At 44.2% G+C, this 17,676-nt stretch overlaps 1 protein-coding gene across 3 annotated transcripts in view; it reads left to right on the top strand.

Moving 5' to 3' along the window:
* LOC128412425 (disintegrin and metalloproteinase domain-containing protein 9-like) overlaps positions 1-17,676 on the top strand; it is a 43,610-nt gene that overhangs the window by 20,038 nt on the left and 5,896 nt on the right. For 2 of the 3 annotated variants that reach the window (XM_053385311.1, XM_053385314.1), the window contains 12 exons: positions 776-941; positions 4,093-4,170; positions 5,038-5,112; positions 7,097-7,165; positions 7,549-7,638; positions 10,303-10,495; positions 12,019-12,124; positions 13,601-13,784; positions 14,585-14,662; positions 15,476-15,587; positions 15,796-15,895; positions 16,041-16,083. In XM_053385311.1, the coding sequence (XP_053241286.1) occupies positions 776-941; positions 4,093-4,170; positions 5,038-5,112; positions 7,097-7,165; positions 7,549-7,638; positions 10,303-10,495; positions 12,019-12,124; positions 13,601-13,784; positions 14,585-14,662; positions 15,476-15,587; positions 15,796-15,895; positions 16,041-16,083 (1,294 nt within the window). Of the gene's footprint in view, positions 1-775; positions 942-4,092; positions 4,171-5,037; positions 5,113-7,096; positions 7,166-7,548; positions 7,639-10,302; positions 10,496-12,018; positions 12,125-13,600; positions 13,785-14,584; positions 14,663-15,475; positions 15,588-15,795; positions 15,896-16,040; positions 16,084-17,676 lie in introns of those variants that run through there. The other variant, XM_053385313.1, reaches the window with a different exon arrangement.

Consider the following 17,676-nt stretch of genomic DNA (forward strand, 5'->3'; position numbering starts at 1 on the left):
CAGTAGATGACAGAATTTACCGTATTTTTTGCTCTATAAGACTCACTTTTTCCCTCCTAAAAAGTAAGGGGAAATGTGTGTGCGTCTTATGGAGAGAATGCAGGCTGTGCAGCTATCCCAGAAGCCAGAACAGCAAGAGGGATTCCTGCTTTCACTGTGCAGCGATCCACCTTGCTGTTCTGGCTTCTGAGATTCAGAATATTTTTTTTCTTGTTTTCCTCCTCCAAAAACTAGGTGCGTCTTGTGGTCTGGTGCGTCTTATAGAGCGAAAAATATGGTAATTAAGGCTTGGGGTGTCAAAAGCTAAGCTAGTCTCCTGTGTGAAGTGATAGCTAGACCTTGTGTATTGAGATGTGTACTAAATACTTCCAAATCATCTGGAATCAGGGTATGTTAACAGCTAATTAAGTCAGACTAGCCTCCTGTGAGGGGCAATGAGCCATTAGAACAAAGGAACCCGGTATGAGATGGCAGGTGAGTGGGACTTACAGTGTATTCCTCATTGAGTAGCAGCATGGTGCAGTTATTCCTGGCTCCCTTAGTCTAAGCATCTGGCTGTAACCTGTATTAAGGAATAAGTGGTTTTATACATTTTCTCCTAGTGTGTTTCAATATTTTGAGGATTTGAAATAATTTAACTATTTTTGTTTCTATCTATTGTTGTACAGCACCTTAGAAGAATTTGTACCCTGAAAGGCAAGATACAAATTAGTATAGTAAATATATTTCATAAATCATTTCATCATACTGGATAATAATTTCTCCTCTGTTACAGAACATGCTCAAGGCTGAGTAACTGCAGCAGGAAGGTATATTATGATGCAATAAGAAAACCAGGAAAAGAATGTCTTATTGACATACCTAGCAACGTAATTATCAAAAAGAAGTGTGGAAATGGTGTCATTGAGGATGGCGAAGAGTGTGACTGCGGCCATGATGAGGTTAGGCATTAAGACTGTTCTGAAAGATGTGCACAGAAGAATTAATAAAGTGTGGATGTATATATTTTCCGAGCTGTGGAATTGCTCAGGAGGACAATGACCGATTCTAAATTTTCAGTCTGCTCCGAAATCTTCTCTTCTGTATTCTTAGCAAATCAATGCTACTGTTGTTTCATACTTAAATAAGTTAACAGAGCTTATTTAGACAAGCATAGCCTTATACTGTCTACTCAGATATAAGTCCTGTTACGTTAAATGCGACTTATTCCCCAAGGAAATGCACATAGGATGCAGCCTAGATCATTTACTTTTCAGGACCAAATTACTTCCGTAAAACTGCTAGTCTGAGAGCCTTTTCTCACACAGAGAGAACAAGAGTAGGGTGGGAATTGTTTTTCTATGGTGTAATCTCTTCCGGGTAGGGAGTATTATTATTATTATTAATTTATTTAGAGAGCCAGTGTGGTGTAGTGGTTAAGAGTGGTGGACTCGTAATCCGGTGAACCGGGTTCGCTTCCCTGCTCCTCCACATGCAGCTCCTGGGTGACCTTGGGCCAGTCACACTTCTCTGAAGTCTCTCAGCCCCACTCACCCCACAGAGTGTTTGTTGTGGGGGAGGAAGGGAAAGGAGAATGTGAGCCGCTTTGAGACTCCTTAAAGGGAGTGAAAGGCGGGATATCAAATCTAAACTCTTCTTTATTTATATCCCACCTTTTCCCCAGTCTGTGACAGAGATAAAATAGAACAAGTGAAATACATAGAAAAGACAGTCATTAAAATGTAATTGGACACTAACAGAATCAAGATAGTATTAAAAGATCCATTAAAAACACAAAACACAGAAATAACTATAAAAACATAACAGCCCTTTCTCCTGCAACAGTATGGGCAGGTCTAATAGCGTAGGTCTTTCTCTTAGAATGGGTATATTTATTATATGAAAACATGCCAGTTAGGTATGAAAGAGCCAAGAAAATGGCTTTGGATACTCCACCCACACTTCACAGCTGCATAGAAAAATGGCTCCCACATCACTGAGAAAGGGGCCTCAATTTTCGGTTTTATTGAGTCAAGACATTTCCCCCTGAAAAACAATTACTGGATTACACCCACTTTCTTTGGTTGATAGGGCAAGGAATGATGTTGTCAGCGCTGCCCGAGGTCCCAGCTCACAGAAGACCAACGCTGCTTCGTTGTTTAGTATAAAAGTCTTTATTGAAGTTCAGTTCACTTCCACAGCTGCAGCGTGCAGCGCTACGTCTCAAACTTTAGACCGCCGAAGCTCCGTCTGAATCTCCTCCCCCCTGACACCAGTTTAAGACTCTAGCCTTGCTCCACCTCTTCCTCTGTTCCTTCCTCCTCTGGGTCCGCCTGCCCGTCGGGGTCTCGCCCTTCCTAGACTCTTCTGACGCTGAGTCCCCTGAATCTTCCCCCTCCCTCCGGCGGGCTTTAGGACCTGGCTCCCAATCCGGGTCTTCTGCTGTCCCGCGCGCCTGTACATTTGAACTTGGCGCGCGCGCCCAGCCTGCAACTTTCCTTCTGACCGTTACACTGCTGCTGTCACTGCTCCCCCCTTCGGGGAGGCTAGCTGGACCTGACCTCCCCTCCGTTTCCCCACTTTCCGATGGGGGCGTGGTCAGCCCTGACTCATCTTCTCTCCCCGCTGGAGGAGACGCTGGTCCTGACACATGTGACTCTTCCCCCCCACTACGCTCTGGTGGGGAAGCTGGTCCTGATCCTCCGCTGCTCCCTTGGGAGTCCCTGCTGGCCCCTTGTTTCTGGAGCGTCCCCCCTGGGACCCCCCTTGCCCTCACCATCGGCGCCCCCTTTTGGGAATCTTCTGATTCGCTGGAGAAGCTCATGGAATCTCTCGGGTCACTGTCATACTCCCCTACGCTGCCCTCAGATTCCTCTCCTTCGCTCTCCATTTCCTCTCTCCCCTGTGCTTCTGCTCCTGAGCCCCTGACAGATGTGAATCATAATTAGGGAGATAGCAAGAAGTAGCTGAGCACAGGTTCCAGTTGCCCTTGCGACACATATTTCTACAAGAGGTATTAAGTAAGTTGGTGTGTGTTATTAAGTACATACATTAAGACTCTGTAGGGACGCGGGTGGCGCTGTGGGTAAAAGCCTCAGTGCCTAGGGCTTGCCGATCGAAAGGTCTGCGGTTCGAATCCCCGCGGCGGGGTGCGCTCCCGTTGCTCGGTCCCAGCGCCTGCCAACCTAGCAGTTCGAAAGCACCCCCAGGTGCAAGTAGATAAATAGGGACCGCTTACTGGCGGGAAGGTAAACGGCGTTTCTGTGTGCTGCGCTGGCTCGCCAGATGCAGCTTGTCACGCTGGCCACGTGACCCGGAATTGTCTCCGGACAGCGCTGGCTCCCGGCCTCTAGAGTGAGATGAGCGCACAACCCCAGAGTCTGTCAAGACTGGCCCGTACAGGCAGAGGTACCTTTACCTTTACCTTATTAAGACTCTGTACACTCCATACCTTTAAAGCACCCTTCACAAGAATCCTGGGATCTGTAGTTTACCCCCTAGGTAAAGGTAAAGGGACCCCTGACCATTAGGTCCAGTCGTGGCCGACTCTGGGGTTGCGGCACTCATCTCACTTTACTGGCCGAGGGAGCCGGCGTGCAGCTTCCAGGTCATGTGGCCAGCAGGACTAAGCCGTTTCTAGTGAACCAGAGCAGTGCATGGAAACACCGTTTACCTTCTCTCCGAAGCGGTACCTATTTATCTACTTGCACTTTGACGTGCTTTCGAACTGCTAGGTTGGCAGGAGCTGGGACCGAGCAACGGGAGCTCACCCCGTCGTGGGGATTCAAAACACCGACCTTCTGATCAGCAAGTCTTAGGCTCTGTGGTTTAACCCACAGTGCCACCCGCGTCCCAGTAGTTTACCCCCTACACAGCTATAATTTACAGGATTCTTGAGTGTGGGGTTGTATATTCATATGCAACTTAAGGTGACTTTAAAGAGAAGCTCATTGCCGTGGCACCCTGTCCCTGAGAGGCGGAAGGTTTGAAAAGCACAGGTACAGAGGACACCCATCATCTCCACAAAGTTCTGTTTTGCAAATCTCTCAAGGCAACAACAATGAAAGAGCTGCTACGCTATAGCATTCAGTATATTTTTTCTTCTTTTATCAGGAACTAGAAGAGGCAGGGATCCTGAATATATTTCTGCAGCCAATTACAAAACTTTCAGGGGCCAAAATACAGTCTCAGGTGAGTGGATAAAATATTAGTAGAATTACACTGTTTCCTACATCAAATTTTGCTACATGTCTTTGGGTCTCCCAGTAGTAGTAGTGTCTTTGGTTGTGTGATGAGGAATGCCAGCTGGCTAAACACCACATAGGTAGGCCATTAAGTTTTACCCTGTATGAAAGGAAGTACAAGGAAGTTTGGCTGCTTTTTGAAGCATGCGATAACAAAAAGATGTTTTGTCCCAGCTGGATATTGAAGTGTTCTGCTTTATTTACATGTTTCCACATAAATATCAGCTGTTCTGTGGACCATACTAGCAGTCTCCAAAGTTTCATGATGGGATTTGTTTGTCATGAAAACCTCATGAAAATTCCCTTAGCAGTAAGAAAGCAGTCAACATGTTGAGTGACTAAGCCACTGCCAAGAAGTTCTACAGGACACACCCCTGGAAGCTGTGAAGGAACTTGGGGGCTGCTTTGTGACTCTGCCAATGTTAACATAACAGATACAGAGCTGGACTGACATCAGCAGCCGACATCTTCACAGGAGAGGAGACATGCATTGACTGGGGAAAAAATCACTTTATTTTAAATATATTAGCCTTGCCTTTAATGATCTTGCTTGGAAGATTAAAAGCATTGCACTTGCCTCAGAAGTTGCTTCACACAAGTTAATGAAAATTGTAGTACTGGCTTTACAATGAATGATAGTTTCTGTATCTTGTAAAGGTTACGTTAATATATTTAAAAGAAAGTGATTTAGTCAGCCAATACATGTTTCAGAGGTTTTGCAATATTTAGATTTATTTAAATTGATTCAGTGGTAGAAGCCAGACAGCAGTGTAAAAGAGTAAATGAAGTAAAGTGTTTTGTAACTCCCTTTTAGTTTTTTAGACAGTGGATGCAAAGATCAGAGAACCAATATTTGTTTGCTGATGACTCACGGTCTAAAGTTATGCCTGTAAGTTTTTGGTAAAATATTATTTAAATTATGTCATTTCTTGTCACACATAATGCTACATTGAATGTTTGCTACTATGTTAACTCATGTAATGTAAATGGCTTTTTGAAAAAAATGTTAAAACAACTTGACAACGTTGATGTTGGGAGTCTGTTGTGATCAGGCAAGCCTGGTTAAGAGAGCCATTCCAGCTGTGGTGGGGTGTCATCAGTACGGGAACTTGGATATTCCAGAACTCCACAATGTATTTAATCCTGCCCCAACTGCTCTCTGGGTGCCAGTTAGTTTCCAGCCCCAATTCAAAGTGCTGGTTTTGACCTATAAAGCTTTAAACAGCTACAAACTGCAATACCCCAAGGACTACCTCTCCCCATATGAACAGACTTGAACCCTGAGATCATCCTCAGTCTTGGTCCAGTATACCTGAAGGAGCGTCTCCACCTCCATCATTCTGCCCAGATACTGAGGTCCAGCGCCAAGGGCCTTCTGGCAGTTCCCTCCATGCAAGAAGCCAAGTTACTAATGGAACTTTAAAGTGTCAGGCATAGCTCTAATGGCTTTAGCCCAAAGGTAGCAGAGTTTTCCTGCACAGCGAAGAAGCTAGTTGAGGTGGAAATGACTAGTCAGCTAGACTCAGAATAACTATTTACAGGATTTATTAAAAGGAAAAATGAAACCAGCAGAGTTTCTGCATACAAAACAAAGCAAAAATAAATCCTTTCTCTCTCTCTCTCTTAACCATACACAGCACTCCTACTCCTAACTCCTAACACACCTAACCCAAACTGTGCTAGCATTCCTAGATAACAGAGTTGAGTGCTGGTCGTTAACCAATCAGAGTAAGTAGTTTCTAGGTCAAGCTGACCTTGGCTTTCTGCCAAGAGTAAATTGACACTGCCTTGAGTTAATTGTGTGAAGCCAGAATCTGTAAGTTTTCATGAGAATCAATTAACAGAAACTGAACAGTTACAGGGAACCAGGCAGAGGGCCTTCTCAGTAGTGGCACCCACCCTGTGGAACGCCCTCCCACCAGATGTCAAAGAGAACAACAACTACCAAACTTAGAAGACATCTGAAGGCAGCCCTGTTTAGGGAAGCTTTTAATGTTTAATAGGTTATTGTATTTTAGTGTTCTGTTGGAAGCCGCCCAGAGTGGCTGGGGAGACCCAGTCAGATGGGCAGGGTATAAATAATGAATTATTATTATTATTATTATTATTATTATTATTATTATTATTATTTATCCTCTGAGTCCCTTCTTCATGTCCCGCCTCCCAGAGAGGTCTGGAGGGTAGCAACATGAGCAACATTTCTGCAGTGGCTCCCCAAGGAGGTTCATCTGGTCTCTTCATTATACACCTTTAGGTGCCATGCAAAAATGTTCCTCTTTAACCAGGCCTTGGGCTGATTAACATCTTATACCCCTTTTAAATGTGTTTGTGGGAAGGGGTGGAGAGGGGGGTATTGGTTAGTGTGCGTGTGTTTAATTTTTGCTGTTATATTATATACATATTTTGTGTTTTTTATATTGTATTTTTATGTTGTGAACTGCCCTGAGATCTATGGATGAAGGGTGGTATAAAAATTTAATAAATAAAAGAAATGTAAGCTCAATGATACATTTGTTGCACCTCTGACCCATTTAGTCACATGCTGCTCTCCCCACTATTTCTCCCAATTCATCCGTTAGCTCTTACAGATTCTTCAGTATAGCCTTTCTTGAATTTTGTTGTGTCACTTGTGATATGTCAGCACTCTAGTTTATGGCTGATCCTTTTAAGTATCTGTAATCCTTCCTGGTTTTGTGACCTTCCTAAAGTTGCTTAATTGCACTGCCTACTCCTTCATTCAATGTTTAGATCAAGAAAGGTATCTGCAGGGTCTTGTTTCTATACCATGAAGCATTTGGGAACCAATATGCATTGCTCTGATATTTGAAAGTAGATACTATGAGCCATGCCACAACTCTTTCATTTTTTAATAGGAAGAGGGTGAATCAGGGATCATCAATTCATTAATGGATAGCAGCTTTCCAGAATTCCAAGGGCCCAGTGTAAGTTGTAGATTAATGTTATAATGCTAAGATATGGAATATCTGTATTCCTTAAAATGTTTTCCTTTTCCTTACAAGTGCAATGGTGACCAAACATTTTACAATCTCTTGATTAAAATATGGTACGCCTGCTGGGAAGTAAGATAAAATTGCTTTTGGCCACAATCCCCCAGTTTCTTGACCTCATATAAGCAAAAAAAAAAAAAAAAAGACAAGCCCTTGCCTCAAAAGGAATCTGCAGTTTAAGTTTAGACCGAGGATGGAGGACATCTGGTGGTCAAGGCAGCTTGGTAAATGTAATAAATGAATACACCCGATGGCATAGTTAGTCTAAGAGACTGCATTTAAAGTACAGTATTGAGAGATAATTCCTTCTTTTGCAGGAATGCCAAAGGAATGGCTGTTGCCAAAAGGATTGTAAATTATCACCAGGCATTGAATGTCTTTATGGACTTTGCTGCGAGAGATGTAAGGTAATATAAAAACAGCATATTTCAAATAAATGTAATAACTAGGGATGCCCTGAACTCCCCTCCCGCACCCACCCATGGCCAGCCCAATAGATATTTCTGCACAAAGTGGAGCACCAATTTTTTTTACCCCGTCAGAGTAATGCTACATCATCATATAGCATTGTTCTTATGGCTTTGGGATGAAGGCGTTGTGCCCACCCATCCCACCCCCAGCCAGCCTTGTCAGAGGAATGCTATGCCAACATCTTGTGCTGTATCCCAGTTCCTGTTCAGGAGCTGGCTGCACTCCACGCTCCGTACTCCCGTCAGACCAGAAAAGCCCTGCTTGAGAAGAGGGGAGAGGATAGATAATCAGCCTGCCGCTTACCACCAGTTACTATATCCCCCCCCCCCAAGAGCCAGCCTCTACCTTCTTAGGTCTTCCTTTTCCATTACAGTGGTACCTCAGGTTACATACGCTTCAGGTTACAGACTCCACTAACCCAGAAATAGTGCTTCAGGGTAAGAACTTTGCTTCAGGATGAGAACAGAAATCGTGCTCCAGCGGCGCGGCGGCAGCAGGAGGCCCCATTAGCTAAAGTGGTGCTTCAGGTTAAGAACAGTTTCAGGTTAAGAACAGACCTCTGAAACGAATTAAGTACCCGAGGTACCACTGTACTCTTTCTGAAGCATATAAGCCATCAATCATCAGGAGGCTAGAGTCTTGCAGCCTCTTTCCACACACACCCATGGTCTATGGTTACCAGATTTTTAAAAATGAATCCAGGGACGCCTCCCCCCCCTTTTTTTGAAGCTGAGTAGCAACAGGGAGTCAATAGTGGGGATGGTGAGGCAAAAGACCCTTGGCCCAAGCACACATGCATATTGTATAAAGGTGCAAAGCCCTGGGCAATGGCCAGCCGCCCGCGACTCCTGAGCCTTCCCTGTTGAGTCAAAACAAAGGGGGGAGGGGGCAGGAGATTGGGGGAGGCTCAGGAGTTACAGGCGCGCGGTGCGCCATTGCCCAGTTTTTTTAAAACTCTGCGCATTTATGTTTCACAGGGTGCAAAAGAAGGGCTTTACACCTTGCCCGGCAGAGAAACTGCGCCCCTCCTGGACAATGGTGGGCCGCCTACCCGCAACTCCCGAGCCTCCCCCGATCAGTCAAAACAAAGGGGGCAGGAGATCTGTACCACTGGACGTCCCCGGTTCCACTGTGGCAACGGCAGCGGCAGTAAGCAGCTCCTGAAGCCAGCCAAAGCTAACTGCGCTACCAGGCTGGCTCCGGGCTGCTGAGGCTGCCGTTGCCACATTTCCCGGGGACAGATTTGCAAATCTGGGGACATTCCAGGGACAGAATTTGTCCAGGGACAGATTTGCAAATCCGGGGAAGTCTGGTAACCCTACCATAGTCAACATCCAGCCATCCTGGCTGATGACTGGTTAGGCTACTCGTGAGCAAGCAAGCAGTCTAGCAGCAGCTTCTCCACATAGTGTCATTCTCAGGTATTGGGGGAGGGGGAAAGAAAATGGTGGCTCTCACCTGTGGCCACTGTGAGGTGCCCCTTACCAGGATGGAGAATTTTGCCTTTCCTCAACATGGTCCCCTGACCCACAGAATTTATGAGAGCACTTGGCTCCCCTGTCATTGCCCCCCATTTGTCTGAAATTTTATCCCTTTCAAGGAAAGAATTTGCTCATTTTTAGAAAATTCCTAACCCCCTGGCCCTCACATTTAGTCTGTACTTTGAATACATAGAGTACTTCCTAGCTGTCATCTTATTTGGCCACACAATGATCCTGAAGAGTAGAAAGCAATGGTGGATTGCCCCAGGCCACCTAGTGAATGAATGGCTGTTAGGCCTTGAATTCCCATGTCACTATTCACTGTGCCCCATGAGCTCAAAGAGCAATTTATGGCTAAAGCAAGAATTCACTTCAGCTTTGTCTGATTTAATAAGATGGTCTTTGGCTGGGTTTCCCACACAATTTTGCACACAGCATAATTCCCCTTGATACTTTGGCTTCCAGCAGATTGCAGAATAGGCTTGCAACAGCAGCCAAACCACCAGAAGCTGTACATTATTGACAGAACCTCGTGCTTCTGCACCAGGGGACATGGGAGTATGTTTTTATTCTACGGTGAAAGGGGAAATATTGGGAGTCCAGTTTTGCCTCTTTGAGGCATTGAGGCATTGCAGGAGCTTCTCTGAGCTCAAGAAAAGGACTAAAAATGAGACCTGAGGGTTCATTTACATGGTGCTTTGCGCTCAGACTCACCAAGGCAGATAGAAAATGACATTTATGACAGGGAAGGAAGCATTTGACATTTTTCCCACCTGCAATTTCCTATACTTTAAATTCCTCTGTAAGTTGTCCACCCATACACACTGCAGGCGCATATATTTTCAATGCATTTCCAAGGACATGCATGAGTTTTAAACCTCATTGAGGGAGCTGCTTGGGGAAACCAGTGTTATAGCAGAGAAATGGCAGGTAAGGAAATAATTTTATTCCCCCACTCCCACCCCTGCCTGAGTTGCTTTGTCATTGCCAATGCAGCCAACATTGGGACTTTAATTTGTGTAATTTAGCTCCACAAGTAATTTCAGTTTCTGAAGGGAAAACATGACATGCCTCTGTTGAAGAGTCAGAATGAGAAGCTTCAATTATTGTTTCCAACAGTTGTTAGAAGAGGGAACAGTGTGCAGAGAAGCTGTTTCCGAGTGTGACCTTCCAGAGTACTGCAATGGGAGCTCTCCTGTTTGCCCGCCAGACGTCCATAAACAAGATGGGATGCCATGTAGCAACAGTAACAGCTGCTTTATGGGGAATTGCATTGACCTCCAGAAACACTGCACATCTCTTTTTGGCCAAGGCAAGATTAACCTTCACTTCGGGAAGAAAAGGGAAAATCTGCTTCATTCCTTAACACATGAGTGCCATCTGGGAAGAGGGCTTCGGGAATCTTCTGCTACGTTGTGTGTCCTGAGTGATTTTTCTCTTTAGCCTTTCCTTAGTGGATGTCAGGCTCTAGGGTTCTCCCAAATTTATTCATGCTGTTGGTTGGGCTAATGAGGAGAGAGTTGACATTCTCCAACCATTTGGGGGTGGGTGGAGCAGAAACATTCTTTTAAAAGCCTCCATTGAGAAATTGCAGGCCACTTAATGATTAATGCAACTTTGTTGTTGGTTAATATGGGTGGCTGAGTGGTGGGCTAAGAGGTTGATTTGAAGGAGCAGGGGGCCAGGCCCACTAATTCCTTCAACAATATTAAAATAGTATTAAATGACACTGAAACTGAATCCACAGTTATCTCAAAATCTCCCACCCTATTAACAAATGCTGAAATGTGGAGGTGTGGGGTTGCCTGAATATTCTCCAGGGAAGAATTGAAAGTCTTCAACAGTTGAGGAGGAACTCAAAAAAGTTTTGTTTTCCAAAAAATTACAATAGAATCATTTCTTGAGAATTTTCAGTCCAGCTTGCTAACAAGCGTTGGTGAGGAAATTCAGTGAGCCAACTTTATGGATACTGAATTTCTAGCTCAGCCAAATTCACAGATTTCTGCTCATTATAGGGTCCCAGGTGCAGAAAGCCCAGATGATGTGTAACACACTCATGTGCAGGTTTGCAGTAAACATTTAAATAACAGTTAAGATGAAAATTGAAAGTTGTTAGAAAGAACAGTACAATAAAACATGTCCTACAATTTCTATTTTTTCTGCTTCACAGGGGCATAAGCATTCATGGTGTGGTACATTGTTGTATCTACCCTTCAGTACTGCAGATGGGAGCACATTAAATTTAGCCTGAGTTAATGCTTTCCTAAATTTTGGAATAGTCAACTTGATCAGATGATCAACAAGGAGAGCCCACCCTCTGTCTCTAAAAGTTGGAAAGATAGAAGCTACACTTAATATAATTTTGCAACTCGAAATCTCAGATGCGTTGGCATATGTTTTCTTTGGCTTTTGCCTAACTCATAGCAAGAATGGCATTTGGTTTAGTACTTTCTCATTTACTATCTTCTTCCACTGTTACTGAAATGTATCAGTAAGGGTTGGTAAGGGTTGGGGGGCCAGGCCTTCAGGCATGAATAACAGTTTTAACCAGAAATTTAACTTATATATCCAGATCTGAGACTCAATAGAAATTTGTCTAGTCTCTAATTGTGAAGGTTTGTTGGGCACACATCTTGGAAGGCTGAGAACAGTTCTCAGAAATTTTGTTTGGACAGATTCTGGAGCCTCAAAACTGTTAAACGTGCACACTTCTGCTCCAAATAACATTTGTGGCAAGATCTTAACATTAAACACTTAGATAGCCTCTTTTATATGCCTTAATTTAGTTCTTGCCAGTCCTCATTTTTTCACTCCTTCTTCTTTCCCTCTCTGCAGGTGCAAAACAGGCCCCACTGAGTTGTTTCAAGAAAGTGAATATGCGAGGCAACCAGGCTGGCAACTGTGGCAAGGATGGACTAAAATACAGGAAATGTTATGAAGAGTAGGTTATACCTGTGGGCAGGTATCTTGTTTTCTTAGATTACTCATTCCATTTTCCATAACATTAAAAACAGTTTAAGACAAATTGCAGTCACAATAGGATGGGCCCAATTGTGTGTGTGTCTGTACCTCCCAAGTGTCAAAGGCCATGGTGAAGATGCTCATCGTCATGCCCTCTTTCAGCCCTACTGCCAGGTTTCTGAAAGCAGTGGAACTATGAAGATGGTCCCTTTGGTATGTCCCTCTCCTGTTATTTTGGGGCTCATCCATGCTTACCTTTCCCCCGCGCTTTCCTGGTTCATGTCCGAGCACGTTTTTTTGTCCTGCCAATTTCCCCAAGAAAACCTGCTCTTTTATGCTGAATTGGAACAGACAGCAATTCAGGTTTTCCACAGATTACCGTTCGCACCAAGTCAGTGGGAAAGAGTGGGTTTTCACAGGGGAAACGCTGGGTCAACAAAGTATTCAGACACAGACCTGGAAAGCCCAGTCCTGTGCCTAGAAATGTGGAGAAAAGTTAAGTGTGGGTGAGCCCTTAAGTATGTGTATTTTCCCTCACAGCCTTTTGCCTCTTCAGCAAGCTGTTATCTGCTCCTTTTTGTAAACTGTACCTCATCTGGATTCCTGGGTGGCCAGAGCATCTGACACTGAGAATGGAGGAGGTATACTTTTAAAACACATCCAATGTGTGGGATAACAAGCCTCACATAACAAACATGCTTATGTTGAATTAATGCATGAAGGGGTTAAGACCATAGAGTAAACTGTCCTGCCAGGCTTAGCTTACCTTGGCAGCAACTAGGTAATCAGACATATTGTTTTCTGCCCATCTACCTGAGAAGCTCAGTGTGAGAGGGGGTCAGACCTCATGACTCTCACAAGTCACTGTTGAGTTCCCATACCAATAATTTAGGAACTTTCACCAAGTAACTAAGCCAAGTTTTACTGCCTGTGCAACTTTTCTGACTTCTTCATGGAAAAGCACATGAACCTGACCTTGGAAGAGTTTGTAAGTACTGTAAATCATTTTTAACTTACCAAATGTGTGGTCTTTTTCTATGCTAGGAGTGGGAAACTTCAGAATGAACTCGGAAGGGCATTTTTTAAAGGTCTGGCTCTAACAGCTTATATTTCCACAGTTTACTTTGCTGCATATTTTGTGATTTTGAATCTCTGCTGGGGTTCTCTCACCAAAAGTATTTGCCTCAGACTTGAATCTTAGCAACCAGGAATTCTTCTTTTCTACCTTTATTTTTTATTCTGCTCCAACACGATGCACATTTAAAACACATGACTCCCCCTAAAGAATTCTACAAACTGTCATTAAGGGTCCTGGGAACTGTAGCTCTGTGAAGGGGAAACAAAGGTTCCCCTAATTCTTTTGGGGAAGTCACATACTTTAAATGCGCATTCATTGTGCTTTAAATGTCTGGTATGGATCTGCCCAAACATTTTTCCTTCCTCGCTTTTCTTTCAGAGATGTTCTTTGTGGAAGGCTCCAGTGCACTCATGTTAATAAAATTCCCAAATTGTTAACAGGACAAAGTGTAGTTCAGACTCCAGTGGAGGGTACATTCTGCTGGGGTTTTGAACGTCATATTGGCCAGCATGTTTATGATCTTGGAGCAGTGAAAGATGGAACAACCTGTGGAACTGACAAGGTAGCTTTGGCTGGATCCCTCGCTTGGCTCTGATTTCTCAAATTCTAACTTGGGATGGGGTGGCAATTTGCTTTGCTAGGGAATACAGTCTTCTCCGAATATGGTTTCCTGATTTTTATTTATTAATTGACTGATATGGCAAGTCATTTGGTTGGCCTTTGGCAGCAGCACTATCTGCTTAGTTAAGAGTGCGTACAGAGCGGCATGCACAATTTGAGCAGTGAACCCACTATGGAAGTGCAGGTCCCCACATTTTAGGCATGTATACATTCTTCTCTTCCAGACTTAGGTCAGGGAAAACCTGTTCTTCTGTGCTGATTGGCTACCACTCATTTTAGTAATCAGACCACTTTCTCCTTTCTTAGGGCAGGACGATACACATTGATGACTAGCTGGTCCTTAGGTCAATCAGGCAGCTTCATCTCTGCTTCTCAGAGCAGTTATCAAAAAATGAACAGTCTAAAATCAATAATAAAAAATAAAGCACAGAACAAATGTTCAAGCAGTTGGCCATACAAGGAGCTTTAAAAAAAATAACCACACAAGTGCATAGGTCACCTGAAGCAAGGCTGTGGGGTGATGCTGGATCTGGGGCCTTTATCTGTGTCGTTACTGAAGGAAAGACTGGGGAAAGTATAGCTTTCTCTGCAGCAGCAGAACCCACACCTCCTGTTTCAAGGTCTGCTTGTGCACAGCCTAGGAGTATTCACCAGGAGTCTTGGCTTCTAAACTGTCAGAATCCAAGCTTTTCGGCTGCCAATGCACTATGTAAAATTAACATTTCATACATCCCTTTCCAGATATGTATGAACAGATCTTGTGTTGACCGGGCCATTTTGAATTATGACTGCGATTTTTCAAAATGTAGCAACAGAGGGGTAAGTAGTAAAAAAATAAGTAAATATTCCATCCCTTGAGACATGCTCAGGTTAATGTTGAACCCCCAAATGATCTGTGGAAAGAGGAGATAACCTCAGTGTCTGACATGATCACCCTTGGGTGTGATGCAGAACATGGGCTCCTTGCTGTGAAGTGCTTAGGTAGGTGGCTAGAGTGATGGTGGGGAAAGGCATGTGACCATGGGTTAGAGCATGGCTAGGCAAACTAAGGCCCGGGTGCCGGATCCGACCCAATTGCCCTCTCAATCCGGCCCACGGAAGGTCCAGGAATCAGTGGGGGTTTTTTACACGAGTAGAATGTGTCCTTTTATTTAAAATGCATCTCTGGGTTATTTGTGGCGCGTAGGAATTTGTTCATTTTTTTCTTCAAAATATTTTCCGGCCCTCCACAAGGTCTGAGGGACAGTGCTGAAAAAGTTTGCTGACCCCTGGGTTAGAGCCCATTTTAAAGCCTATTGTGTTGTGATGAGGGTAACAAAGGAGTTTTCAGTACTAGGGCAGGCAGAGTTATTCTTGGTAGAGTGTTTGTTGCATTCTGGAACCCAGGGCACCAAGGGGTAACCCATAGCAACTTCCTATGAAGCATTTGCAAAAAAAACAACACACACACACGTTGACAAGAACATTCCTTTTACAACAGTCTTTTGTTTTGTTTTTGTTTTTTTACATCTTCTGGCTTTGCCAGTGGCAAACCTGCACTTGCCATCCTTGTGGAAGTTCTTGTGTGAATGCAGGATTGGCCAAGTAGGTTATATGTGCCAGTTGCTGCTTGACGCCCTTTATGTTTTCCAGGTGTGCAACAGCAAGAGAAACTGCCATTGTTCTTATGGATGGGCCCCTCCCTTCTGCTCTGGCAGAGGGTTCGGTGGGAGCATTGACAGTGGGCCGCCTCCGAGTAATGTGAGTAAGTATCCATTGGGTTTGGTACTTTGGCTCTTGGCTTTCAAGGGGCTTGCCTAGATCCAGTCACTAAAGGACATTCTTGCCTATGCTTCAGCTATGGATCCCCCAGCTCTGCAGATTATTTCAGGACATTAAAAAAGCTGGAAGTCGTGACTGCTTGCAGGTCTGAACGTATAAAATACTTTGTTCTTTCTCACTTTTGCCTGCAGTGGCTACCAGTCTCGTCGTTGTGACGGGCACCCTGGCTGCGTTGCTGCTCCTTGCTCTGGGTTTTGTTGCCACACTTAAGAGAATGCAATTGGGGGCTTGGTAAGTAAATGTTTCCTTCATGATAAGGCTGACAGTGACAGTGTTGTTATATCTCAAGACCAGAAAAGACAGCTGTTCGTTGTTTTGCTGCAATGCTTGAACCATTTTGAAGGGCTACTAACTTCTCTGTGGTTCTCATCAATAGGTTTGCTAGAGTGATCTGGAAAAGAATAGGATCAGGAGATACAGTAAGTTACTGAAAGCTCTTTTCTGGGAGGTCCAAAAGACCTACAAATCCAGATTCTTATTACTGACCACAGAGGAGGAAGTCTGTGAATGTCGATGATCCACCAAGATTTCAAATATTTCTTTTAGAACGTTGTCCTGCAAAACATAGATCTTAAGGTCAAATCTGTTTTCTTTCAAGCATTCTATATCCGTTCCACCAACGTTTGCCAGACTTTAATCTTTGGAATAAAACAAAGTCCTGATCTAGGTACCATAAAGTGTGGCTTCACTGGGCTTCCTGTACCTCATATTGCAGATTTATGCTTCATGATTGAAAAATAGTTAACATCATTGTTTCACTATCATCACAATGAGATATATGGCCTTTAACGCTGCTCCCTTTAGACCCAAGTTACAGAAAGATAATTTTAGCCTACCATTAGGAATGCTTGCAAAATTTCTCTCACCCAGATTTCTTCCTGGATTTTGGAGCTGAGAATTAACTTACCAAACTGGAACCAATGCACTCAGAATTCTCCATTGTTCAGTTTTTAATACTCCCCCCCCCCAAAAAAAAAATTAAGCACAGAGACCATCTACGTACTCATGGTGGTCTGAATTTCTCTCTGCATTTTAACTTGACCCCCTTGAAAACAGAGAAGCAATTTTAGCACACAAAGCAAACCCAAAAGGAGCAAAAAAGGGACAAAGCAAAACAAATCAGGTTAAACACATCTGGCTATCCCTAACTTAAACAGTTTCCCAACAGCTTAAGTCTGGCATGGATACCCTTTGGCCAAATCATTTCTCCTGGTGTAATGCACAAACATTCAAAACACTGAAGAGCAAGGAATGGCACGTTTGTCTTAATTCCACCTGCAGACTGGCTTGCTCACATTCCAAACCACCTATGTGCTAGATCTTTTGTTGTTTGTTGTTTAGTCGTTTAGTCGTGTCCGACTCTTCGTGACCCCATGGACCAGAGCACGCCAGTCACCTCTGTCCTCCACTACCTCCCGCAGTTTGGTCAAACTCATGCTGGTAACCTCGAAAACACTATCCAACCATCTCGTCCTCTGTCGCCCCCTTCTCCTTGTGCCCTCCATCTTTCCCAGCATCAGTGTCTTCTCCAGGGAGTCTTCTCTTCTCATGAGGTGGCCAAAGTACTGGAGCCTCAGCTTCAGGATCTCTCCTTCCAGTGAGCACTCAGGGCTGATTTCCTTCAGAATGGATGCATTTGATCTTCTTGCAGTCCATGGGACTCTCAAGAGTCTTCTCCAGCACCATAATTCAAAAGCATCTAGATCTTTAGTTCTTTTTAAACTGTCCAGTTTCTTCACACCATCCTATAAGTCAGGGCAGTCCAACATTTGGCCAAGGATTTTTGGCAGCCCTTGGCAACATTTGACACACAACCCCAGCAGCCCTTGAGTTGCCTTCCCAAAAGCGGGTAAGCAAGGTGCTGGGCTTTGGGAAGGAGGTGTGAGCCTCTGACAGGATCCTAGAGTCCTCCATTCACTTTCCCAAAGCCTAATAAGCTCTTTCCCAGCTTTGGGAAGAAGTGGGAGGGCTCTAGGACCCTGTCAGAGCCTTGCCCCAAAGCCTAAAGCCTC

This window comes from Podarcis raffonei, chromosome 4 (assembly GCF_027172205.1).
Source record: "Podarcis raffonei isolate rPodRaf1 chromosome 4, rPodRaf1.pri, whole genome shotgun sequence".
In the NCBI taxonomy this organism is placed as follows: Eukaryota; Metazoa; Chordata; class Lepidosauria; order Squamata; family Lacertidae; genus Podarcis; species Podarcis raffonei.